The sequence below is a fragment of the mitochondrial genome of Triticum aestivum (genome assembly GCF_018294505.1).
Source record: "Triticum aestivum cultivar Chinese Yumai mitochondrion, complete genome".
NCBI classification, from domain to species: domain Eukaryota; kingdom Viridiplantae; phylum Streptophyta; class Magnoliopsida; order Poales; family Poaceae; genus Triticum; species Triticum aestivum.
In genome coordinates this window covers 60,001-72,066 of record NC_036024.1, presented here as the reverse complement: position 1 = coordinate 72,066, position 12,066 = coordinate 60,001, and the positions used below count along the sequence as shown (strand labels likewise).

The 12,066-nt window shown below is 43.9% G+C and overlaps 1 protein-coding gene across 1 annotated transcript; it reads left to right on the top strand.

Moving 5' to 3' along the window:
- The first annotated feature begins 7,748 nt into the window (after positions 1–7,748).
- Positions 7,749–8,945, top strand: cob. The gene has a single exon. The coding sequence runs from the start codon at positions 7,749–7,751 to the stop codon at positions 8,943–8,945; it is 1,197 nt and encodes a 398-aa protein (YP_009433716.1).
- Positions 8,946–12,066: the final 3,121 nt, after the last annotated feature.

Sequence of the window (12,066 nt, the reverse complement as noted above, 5' to 3'; positions counted from 1 at the left end):
TCCCATCCCAGAGTGTGAAAGCTCTCGGGAGAAGGGAATCGACAACACAACTGGAGCTGCCCTTTCTTTGGTTTAGTAAGAAGCTTCCTCAAGTATGTCGATTTGTAGTACGGTCAGTTCACTCGAATCCACTGACTTCATGCACGGGGACTCGACCATCAATCCTTTCTTGTGACGAGCTGTGACTGGGTGCTCTGAAACCTCCTTAAAAGGAGGGGCGGTGGGGTAAGGTAATTGAAGTAACTAGCCAGTATTAAGATTAGGCATAAGCATAATAAACTGATGCATCCGAAGACGGTGAATCTAGAATAGAGGCCGGGTGGGGAAGCAAAAGATGCAAGAGAGCCTTTTTCCGGGAAGGAAGGGACGGCCGAGAACGATGTCCTTTCTCGTGCCTAATGCCTAATGCCTAAGCGGGAGCGCCCCTCTGTCTGCTACTTTACACTACTCCTTGAACGTGTCCTCTCGGCTCTCCTCGAAACTATTCCGAAGTTTTGAATTCCATTTCTATGGATAGGTTCTAAGCATATGAGAGAAAGGCGGATGAAAGGCAGTGACCCTAAGTTCCGAATCTTGCCCTGAATAAGTAAGGTTTCGGGGAAGTTAGAAGCCTTTCGGGCTGAATAGGGGCGGTGAGAGGGTGTAGTGTAGTAAAGGAGGTGGGCTTAGAGCCAGCAAGCAAAGTAAGGCAAAGCTTTATCGCGAAGAGGGCAGATGAATGAATTGGTTCCAGGGTATGCCTTCCGAGGTATGCCGGGCAATAAGGGCAAGGAAGGCTGCGGGAAGAGTTTCAGGACTAGGCCAGAGGACTCCTGTCCATAAGGCTAGGAAGGCAGGAGCAAAAAGATTGAACTAGCCCACGCATCTGCTCCCCTCTCAATCCACCAATAACTCCCATCTCCCAGCATCTCATTCCCCCACCCCGTCGTCGAGAGCAGCCAGCCCTTCTCAATAGAATCCATGTGCCATTGCCTGAATGTCAATCTGCCCCTCCTGTCCGAAAAGAAGCATATCCGAATAAAGGTACCAAGGTAACCCTTAGAGTCAAAGCATTTTTCGCTATTAAGGACTTACTGAAAAAGGCTCAAAAAAACAGGAATCAGTTGGAGGAAACTAAGGACCAGGTTCACATTATCAGTGAGCGCGGATAAGAACGTTTCCTGGAATTCCACATCCCATATTGACTCTACCATCCCTAACGTTGGCCACTAAGTCCAATCTGACCTATCTCAAATAAGATCTTTTAGGATCAATTGGTTAGGCATCCCTCTTCTTTGTTTGCATAAGGCCACTAGCCATCTAGTGTTCGCTATCCTTCATCTTTCGATTAGCGAGATGATCTTAAAAACTACAGGCCTGAAATTTGCCTTTCTTAAGACCCCGTTGAACATATTTTCAAAATGTTCCATCATTGGGTATAAGTAGAATCTTCATAGCCCAAAAAAAACACAGTCAAAGTCAAACGTTTGTCGGTGGCACAGGGTTGTGTTTGAAGAAATGGAGTTTCGTTGTTCGTCACATGAAACTCTGCACTTAGGGATCAGCCTCACAAATATGCTCTTCGAGCTTTGAAACCGTCTTCTTTGTGGACTCGGCTGTAGGCTATATATCCATGGCTTGTTGAGATCCCCTTCCTCCTTCCTTTCTCACTGGAAAAAGCAGTAGTTGTCAATCGACGACCAGTTATCAATCAATCTGATGAAGGTAACAATATCCTCCTTGAAATCCATATAATCATTCCCTGGAAAATCAACCAGATTCTCCCTCCTCTTATGGCTCAAAGGCTCAACCTGGCTAGTAAGTCGGCATAGGAGAGGAGCACTCATTCATCTTGTGGTGGGCTGGCTTACTACTCCCCGATATTAGCTCTCAGCAGTTAAGCAATTCCGAAATCAGTTTGTTGCCCTGCAAAGTCTTTGACCTTGGGTATATGAGTAGGAGACTTAGGACAGTAGCGTCGATAGGCAGTAGGGCAAGCTGCCGGATTGACAGACAGTTATTAGGACAGTGGGTAAGCTACTTAGGCTAGGGAATAGGTACACATAGGTCAGATACGCGGGCAAGTCTCAATAACCAAAGTAGGAGTTGATGAGTGACTTTCTTCTTCTCTATTCCTTCTTACTGGACTGGACGGATTCCTTTCTGTAAACTGAGTTAATGGAGTCAAGAAAGAAGCTAGTACAGTAGGCATTCTTATTCCGTAAAATAAGTCACTGGTAGGCAAGACTTTCTCTCGAGAGTCAGAGCTTCGAGACGACTTTCGCAGATGTTCAATCTTGCGAGGCGTATGAGCCAGATTTTTAGTACTCTCCCGACCTGTTAGAGGCCACCCTAATAAGCGGAGATTGCCGGGAAAACGTTGCTCAACAAGACAGTAACCAACTCGAAAAAGGAGACCCTGGCATAACAAGTGGTGATCTCTGTACTAGAATAGAAGCCCTGCTAATTGTGAAGAACCCACAGCCGGGAGCGTTAGCAACTGGATTTTACCACACTCCGTTATACCCTCCCTTGGGGGATGGCTTGGTGCTAATGTAGGACTTTCGGAGACCTTCCGCTTGCTGTTTTGGTCCAGCCTGAGTGGCCATAACTTCTACTGTGATTTAGTTTGGAGCGGTCTTGCTCTTGTTGTTCCGTTGTTGCGCGTCCTATTCTGATATTTAGGACCAAGAGGTACTGGATTCTCTTTCGGATAGGCCCTGAAAGGAGAAGAAAGGCTGAAATGCCAACGGACGTCTGTCTATTCTCTAATTCACCCGATCCCTATCCGCTTTCCAAAAAGGAAGAATGCATGAACCACGGCAGAGGAGAAAGGACGGATCACCTGCCGATCTTTTACAAAACTATGCCAGAAAGGATATAAAGATTGACCGGTACAAAAGCCATCTCCATCAATCTACGCTCATTAAGGAGAGGGTTCCTTAGAGAATAAAATGGGGAGCGAACGAAAAAGATGTGTGGCTGAGGTGTTGGGAGCCCCCAATAGAGAAGGACGATGCGGAAAGGTATGGTGGGAATACAAACAGGCCTGGACAGAAGAAGTAGACGAAAGACCTCCAGGCTGTGTCGTCATTCTCAATCCTGAAAAGAGAGCGCACATCCTGAGGAAGGCGCGTCATGCAAAGGTTCCCATTTTTTTTCCTTAGTTGACCCCGTGTTTCTATCGGATCCTAAGCTTCATCGGGACAAGCGCATAAACCATCCCATCCCGGTAGAGGGGACAGAGCAGCTCAGCGGGCTAATCAGTGACCTCATCTACCCAAAGACTTTATTTCTGCTGTACTTTCTTAAGCAATAGGAGCTCCTTCATATGCCCTTGAAGGCGGGAATATTGGTACTGAAACGAGGTTTAAAGGTACCTTTTCCCGTTGTCCGCTTTGCCTTCGTACGACTTTCCTTGGCAAACTATCCCAAAAAAGGAATGGGCTTTTTCAAAATCAAACTTGTTGTTTACTCATTGTGGCAAAACAAAACTCTCTTATTTTCCTTCGAGATGAATACCAATTTGATAGAGGTGGGGCATTTTCCATGAGTGGATTCGAGAATGTGGTCCCTCCTCTCTTTTGACCAGTCCTTGGCTTCTTTGTTTGATGATGGCGATAGCTCTTCTCTAGCCCGGCTAGATAACAAAACAATGAAATAGCACGCCACTGTGGTGATAAATCTTCTTGATGAAATCTTACTGATTCGACTCGTGGACCTTTTCCAAAGAGTAGTGGCCTTCGTTCGAAAGGTGAAAACAACCAGTCAATACCTTATTGATTCAAAAGGGAATGCAGATGCAATCTACTTGGAATAAAGGGTCTTGGCATGTAGTTGACTTCATAATGAAGAGCCAGAAGTTTAATGTCACTAGCTTCATTCTTACAGAAATTGATCAAGCTAGAAAGAAGGGATTTCCACAAGAATCTTCTCTTTGCACCACACATCATGAGAATGATATTGAACAAGAGTCAGCTCAGCCTGCCTCTTCCTTTGCTCCCCATTTTTAGACTTCTACAAGTCGATCTTCTTACGATGGAAATCACGAAAAAGATCATTCGCTCTTACCTCGTCTGGAGCAGACGAAACGTCTTTTGTTTGGCCTTTGGCCTTTTCATTTCAGTACCGAAGCCGAGTAGATCAATCAGATGACCATGGGTATGAGTCTCTTGTTTCACCTTCAGGTGTCCCATTTCTGCATCCGTTCTTGTAAGCGATAGCGATCCGTTGACAAGAAATCACTTAGATTAATAAGGTTTTGTGACTACGAGTTGCAGAAAGCGGCGCAGCCAATGGCCTGGGCTTTGAGTGGTATGAATTGAATAAAATATCATAATAAGCACGGTCGATCAACATTGGGGTCAGCATTAAGAAAGAGAAACCATGGGATATGGCCACGATGGACTTTATTGAGGGCCCGGCGCCAGGGAACTATACTCGCTAGCCCAAGCTACTGGTTTTATTTATAGAGTCAAGGGTGAGCATGTGACTGTGACTAAATAGCAGCGTGCCTTTGGCTCGCAGTATTGGAAAAAGATGAATCGGACTTGGCAGATTGAACTGCAGACTATAAAGAAGGAGGAAGAAAGCCCATAATTATCATGTATGACAAGGTTGTTCTTATCATGGTGAAACTGTTGGAAAAAGGTTACTGTGATTTTCTATCTATTAGTTGACTACGGAGCTTCTTCGTCCCGACCTATCTATATGTGAAAAGCACTCCGCCAGAATCCTCGTAGTAGTAAGTCGTGGATTACAAGCTGTCCCTTCCGAAAAGCTCGTTTGCAATAGATATAGGGTTTACCAACCTCAGGCATGGACATAGACACCAGATCATTTTGATAGAAATGAGGTAGACTGGAAGCTGAAGCCAATAGACCAATGGAACTAATCAATCACTTGCTTTCCCAACTGGAGCAGGAAACTTCCAACCAAATAGGAGGGACCCGGAAGAAGAGATAAATGACAACTATCTCTAGAGAATTGAAAAGAGGTGTGCGAACTATGTTATTGAATCGGCCATGAAAACCTAAAATGAAGGAATAGGGGGTCTGGGATAAGCATGTATTGGAGGCGGGTTTCCCAATAAGTCAATAGCTATCCTTCGCTATCTGGGGCTAGCTCACTCTATGAGATAAGTTTCATGTATGGTTCGAAGCAGTTAACTCCCTTTTAAGGAGCGATCGATCAGCCCCGACCATGACCGGTCTAGAATCTCTCTCATTGAGCTTCTCTTTTGCGCCTGCTTTCTTCTTGATTTATTGCAGCAGCTAGTCTCCCTTTTCCAAATTCGATTATAAGTGAAGTGAGTTATGTTTCAAGAAATTCCATCCATTTCATCGCCCAGAATAATACCCAGTCCTGCCAATCTCTACGACAATCTCTGGTTTAGTTGATCTTTTTCTATTATGAAAAGCAAGGAAACACTAGTAATGGTGGAAACAGAACTTAGAAATCTAAGGCTGAAGGCTAGTTTCATTAACGAGTCTCACCTATTTCTTACTTCCCCTACCAGCCCTACCTACATCACCTTTCATATGGAACAGGCATGCTTTAGTGATGGGGCTAGCCGCTTTCACAAGAAATCAAACCAAACAAAGACACTTAGCATAGGAGTAGATTAGGGCATCTAGTGCTCTGTTCATCGTCTGAGGACTATAAGGTGCCAAGGGAAATAGCTCCATCCCATTGGATATCCCTAGCCTTGGTGGATCAGTGCAGTGAGAAAAAACTCTTCCATTCTATCTATGGTAGATAAAGGAGCTTCAAAGCCGTAGCCATCCTCATGGCCTTTTCACCCTACAGCCGTTGCACTTTTTTTATTAAATGAAATAGTTCGTTTTCTCGCTCTTAACTCGAAAGTACTAACTAAATAGGGGCACGGAGAAATAAAGAAGTGTGGGGGAGAAGCAGCCGAGCTCATTCCCTTCCATTCCTGCTCTATAGTAGGGGTTATGTCCCCCTTTCCTAGTGAGAGCAATACGCAATGCTGCTACGAATAGAGATAGTGCCCTATCCACTGCAAAACGGTACTCTGCTTCAACCACACGGTATGGCTCCCTCATTTCAAACCAAGCTGTAGACCGAGTAGGAAACAGCTAAAGGTTCCGGTCCAAAGGTAAGAAGATCCGTTGGTTGGAAATCCGTATCAATTGTTACTGGTTCTCCCGTTCTTGGTACTGTGTCATGTGACTCTAAAGCCCCAACTAGGCTAGATCGAGATCTTGGTCCTTGCTAGGCTTACTCGCGTAAATAACCCCCATGTCTTAGGTGTTCTCGGGGGTAAGCGAGTCAGTACAATCGGTTGCACAACCGTCCAGTCCATATCATAATTGTCATAATCAATCATATCAGTAGGTGGCATACTTGCCTGCTCAAGTCCATCTACTATGGATGTGGGCTTGGACCAAGCCATCCCCAAACACTGAACCGGATCTTGAAAACGGGACTGAACTGAATCCGACTTCTTGGTAGCCCAGTGGCTTTTGGTCCCCATCGGAAAGTGCTGAATGGATTGCTCCTTGCCCAACGACAAAAAGAAAGAAATTTAGGAGAGGATTGATAGGTTTAAGCATTCAGGGCTGGTCGCTCTTATGGATACCTGTGAGCTAGAGTCGGGAATCGAAAAGGAGACAACGGAAGCCGTACAGATCTAGTTGGGAATGCTGTTCATGCAGTGGAGAGCGTAAATGACCGGCCCTTGAGGCGCGAGTAGACTTATCATATAGAAAGGAAAGAGATAAGCGGAGGGAGGATGGTTTGATGATAGCCAAGATCTCCATCTCATTTGTCACTCTCGTATTCTTAATAGGAATCGGCAAGCAGATACAACCACTAGGCCATTGCCATTCGACTAGTCTATCAGAGTATCCTACGAAGTCAGGTCCAGTAGGCGCAGGATGCGCTAAGCCATTCGATCTTCCTGCTGGTGGTCCACCATAGAGCTCCTATGTAGCCGTTTGTTTTCTCGCTTAACTAATTTGTATGAGGCGATACAGCTGAGATCAGCCAACGGTTCGAGCACTTAGCACAATGTGCCACTTAACCGGACGAGCGCAAGACCGGGTCTACCTACCTTATGACATTTATGAAAAACGAACGTTGTATTAAGGGGTTTCTATCAGTTAGTAACAAAGCCGGCAGTATCCTTGAATTCAGGGGTCAGCTACGGGAGGTATGTCTCCATGTGTGCCGAAGAAGCGTCTATCATTATACGCTGTTTATCCAATCAAAAACTTCTTCGTTTAGTTGGTAGAACCCACGCCAATATCATATTGACTCTCTCTCGTCCAATAAGAGTTTCCGAGAGTTACTTTATTCAAATTCTCTCCTTTCCAAAGCTCCACAAGGAAAAAAGAGTAATAGGACAACAATATTGCTTTCATTTATTTTGAGTTCTTTCTTTGTTGAGATGGAAATCGACGTTCTTTTGAAAAGGGCTAGGTAGTTTGCGCGCAGGCAAAACTTCTTCATGAAAGGTCAAAAATAGACTTGGATTTCATGGGTTTCTTAATGACTAGTCGTTCGTTTGAAGCCTTAAGAAACCGGCAGAGAAAGCGGCAGTTTTTTTTTTCCGAATGACCTTATTTCGAGAATCAACTAACCGACAAATCCGTAGCCCAGGTGATTCGCTGCCTCCCTCTCGCCAAAATGGGATGAATCTTCTCATGCAGCTTTTTGATTATTCAGGGCGCAGCGAAGCCAATTTCCATCAAGGCAAGGGGGTAAATAAGGGGGAAGAGGAGTTGTAACGATAGAAAAGAGAAATGACTATAAGGAACCAACGATTCTCTCTTCTTAAACAACCTATATACTCCACACTTAACCAGCATTTGATAGATTATCCAACCCCGAGCAATCTTAGTTATTGGTGGGGGTTCGGTTCGTTAGCAGGTATTTGTTTAGTCATTCAGATAGTGACTGGCGTTTTTTTAGCTATGCATCACACACCTCATGTGGATCTAGCTTTCAACAGCGTAGAACACATTATGAGAGATGTTGAAGGGGGCTGGTTGCTCCGTTATATGCATGCTAATGGGGCAAGTATGTTTCTCATTGTGGTTCACCTTCATATTTTTCGTGGTCTATATCATGCGAGTTATAGCAGTCCTAGGGAATTTGTTCGGTGTCTCGGAGTTGTCATATTCCTATTAATGATTGTGACAGCTTTTATAGGATACGTACCACCTTGGGGTCAGATGAGCTTTTGGGGAGCAACAGTAATTACAAGCTTAGCTAGCGCCATACCAGTAGTAGGAGATACCATAGTGACTTGGCTTTGGGGTGGTTTCTCCGTGGACAATGCCACCTTAAATCGTTTTTTTAGTCTCCATCATTTACTCCCCCTTATTTTAGTAGGCGCCAGTCTTCTTCATCTGGCCGCATTGCATCAATATGGATCAAATAATCCATTGGGTGTACATTCTGAGATGGATAAAATTGCTTCTTACCCTTATTTTTATGTAAAGGATCTTGTAGGTCGGGTAGCTTCTGCTATCTTTTTTTCCATTTGGATTTTTTTTGCTCCTAATGTTTTGGGGCATCCCGACAATTATATACCTGCTAATCCGATGCCCACCCCGCCTCATATTGTGCCGGAATGGTATTTCCTACCGATCCATGCCATTCTTCGCAGTATACCTGACAAAGCGGGAGGTGTAGCCGCAATAGCACCAGTTTTTATATCTCTCTTGGCTTTACCTTTTTTTAAAGAAATGTATGTGCGTAGTTCAAGTTTTCGACCGATTCACCAAGGAATATTTTGGTTGCTTTTGGCGGATTGCTTACTACTAGGTTGGATCGGATGTCAACCTGTGGAGGCACCATTTGTTACTATTGGACAAATTCCTTCTGTCTTTTTCTTCTTGTTCTTTGCCATAACGCCCATTCCGGGACGAGTTGGAAGAGGAATTCCAAAATATTACACGGATGAGACTCATCGCACCGGATCCTTTTGGCCATAGCCATAGAAGAAGCTGCTCCTCCGAAGCGGAGGGAGGGGAATCTATTGATTCCTATAACCCTGCTTATATAGCGTTTTTAAGACAACATTTAGGGTTTTTCCCGGGTTTGGTACCAAATCTGGATAAACTCCTTTCGGTTCTTAAACCGGAGGAAATTCTCTTTCTGGCTTTCCGCTTCCCGCGGGATGCGAACATGTTTAAATTGCCCCTAAAGAAGATCAAAGATATGATTAAAGAAGTAATGGCTAAAGAGGAGGAAAACAGATACAAGCCTCCGGTGGAAGGTTGTGAAGACCTAAGTATGACGGAGGAGGAAAGGAAAAAATTGCTGGAAGCATTTTCTTTCCTATGGGATAAAAAACAATGAATTGGAACTATTGAGTGGTGTAGGTATCCATCTTAGCAAATAGAGATACCGAGGCCCACCAACCTACTACTTGTTGGTTTGGTGGGGAAAGAGGAGTGGGTATGAGGGCTTCTTTCACTTTTTAAGGCTAGTTTACATCATTCCACATGATGATTTGCTAATTGTTTTATGATCCTTGACTAGCTATATAGACCCTAGGAACTTGCATGTGCTATTACTGCTGTATAAAGGAAAGGTGGCTCACGTTACCACTCTCCCCTATTCCTACAGGAAGGAAGAGTCCATCAAATGCAAGTCGCTACCAGTTTCCTATTTTGGATGAATACCATCGCACCATTTGACCTCGAAGTAACGAGTACTCAAGGAATCCTCTGGAATTCCAGTCATGATGATCAGGTACCCGGAGTACATCACCCTCATCAGGAAGAAAAGAGAGAGAAGTGGAGTAAAATGGATTCAAATGCCGCATTGCAAGTGAACAAAAGAAACCAGTGGAAATAGAAAGAGAATGAACAAGTGTATCAATTCATGAGTTAAGGAATACTATTGGGAAGATTGGGTGACTAATATCCTGAGAAAACGATCTCTTGCTTCCCTTGAAACATGCTGAGAGGACCATTTCGATTAGTGAGAAGCTCAGTTCATGGGTCATGACGACAGATCATATCGTGTACCAGTGCACTGTTCTTTAGAGATCTATGTTCAGTGAACAAGAATGTAGTGAGGGGTGCTACTTTAGTGTTATTCCTAGACTGATGAAGTGAAGACTTTAGGCCTCGCTAATAGTGGACCAACTGAGAATGTTTGTTTCTCTTTTCTGTAGATATCTCAATATTCCTTGAAAGCCTTATGAATGGTGGCGAGGATGTGGAAGAGCTAGTCATATAGTCCTTGAAGCTTGATTCCTTTTATCGGTTAGCAAGGAGTTTGAAGCTTGAGTACTTTCATTCAGCTTTCGTTCCTGTGGAATGAAGTTGGTTCAGAGGTCTCAAGTAGATCTTCTCAGACAGCGAGTAATATCTCTACTACACTTTCCTTCCACTTTATGTTGAGCAAGTTCACCTGTTAGCTTTCCCGCCAAAGGACAGCAAGCCAGTAATGTGAATCATCATAGTTTCTGTTTTCAGACAAGTACAGCGTCCACCTTTATCATATTAGCAAATAGCTGATCTTAAGAGATCTCAAATAAGGGACATACTTTTGCGTATTTCCGAATGGAGCAGAATAGTCATTCAACTGATGCTTTGAAAGTATTAAACGAGGCGATGTGTTTATCTGTCTTTCCTCATTGCATTCCTATACTTTCCTGCTTAGTATCAAAACCATGTGATGGTACACTATTTTGGCTATAACTTGATTTCTCTAACAACTCAATATGACTTTCTTTTTCGTGTTGAGAAACATGTTCGGATGCAACTTTCATTGAAAAATAAGCATAATGAATTAACTGGCCAGTGGAATTTTATGAAATGAGGGCTCTCGGGAAAGCAAGACTTAAGGAAGGTAGGCAATTTCATACCAAGAAGAGCATTTAAGAACAGCTCATAAGCAATTCCAAGTGGCAGAGATGACTCGAGGGACCTCGTCAGATAAGCATATCCTATGGTAAATGTGGTACCTGGTCCAGTCAACTTGGAAGTAGAAACTGACCACTAGTGGGTGTCAATTAAAAAGTCACTCTGTGGCTAACGCTTCTACTGCTATCGGCAGGGCTTAGTCTCTCGTGGTTCATTTCCACCGGAGAGCATCTGTTTGAATAATTAGCGTATATAGTTGATCACTCTAATGACAACGGATTCGATTCGCAAATTTCTCGTGATTGACCGAAGGAAAGGTTAGCGACTGCTCTCCCTACGGAATCTCAAGTAGAGCCATTGCATAGCTGGCAGACACGATGGGCTCAGGGTTTCGACTGCTGTTCATTCCGATCTTAGGTCTCGCTCAGCGAATTCAGAAGGGTTGGGTCCTTTGTCAATGACTTACTTTCCTAGTAGCAGAGATGCAAGAATAACTACTTTCTTCTGCTAGGCGTTTCTTTGTTGCCAGCTGAGAAATAATACTCGTTTTTTTCGGATGAGGGGGAGATTTGATTTTGTTGCTATAAGAAGGAAGGGCCAATTATTTTATCAACCAGTGCACCATCCATAACATTGGTCAAGGAAGGCAAGAAAGTAGTTTGAAAGGGAATTCAGGATCAGACAAGGAGGTCAGTAGAAAGAGGAAGGGTGCAGTTACAACAAGGAGAGATTTGTATGCTCGTGCAAGCTTTTCCAGTGAATGCCACCAGCAAAGAAACCAGAATACCTAACAGTATGAATAAGTTACTTACCCGAGACTCTGACATTTTCAATGAGCCAAAAGAGTTACCACCAGACCCATGATCATGTAATACCTCTTCTGGAGGGAGCTGAGCCGATTAATCTCAGGCCGTATAGATACTCGCACGATCAAAAGGCAGCCATTGAAAAGTTGGTCGATGAAATGCTAGCAGCTGCTGTGATTAGGCCAAGCTCAAGCCCTTTGCCCTTTTCAAGTCCTGTACCTGTAGGTAGGATGGGTGGGAGTTGGCGATTGTGTATAGACTACAGGAAACTAAATAGCCTTACCATTAATAAAAATATCCCATTCCTTTCGTGGATGAACTCTTGGAAGAGGGCAGTCCCAAATGAAAAAAAGCCATTTATCGATCCCAAGAAGCAAGTGAATTAGTTTTATTGCTTTTCTTCCTTTAGCTTCTGTTTATTGCAAGCACAT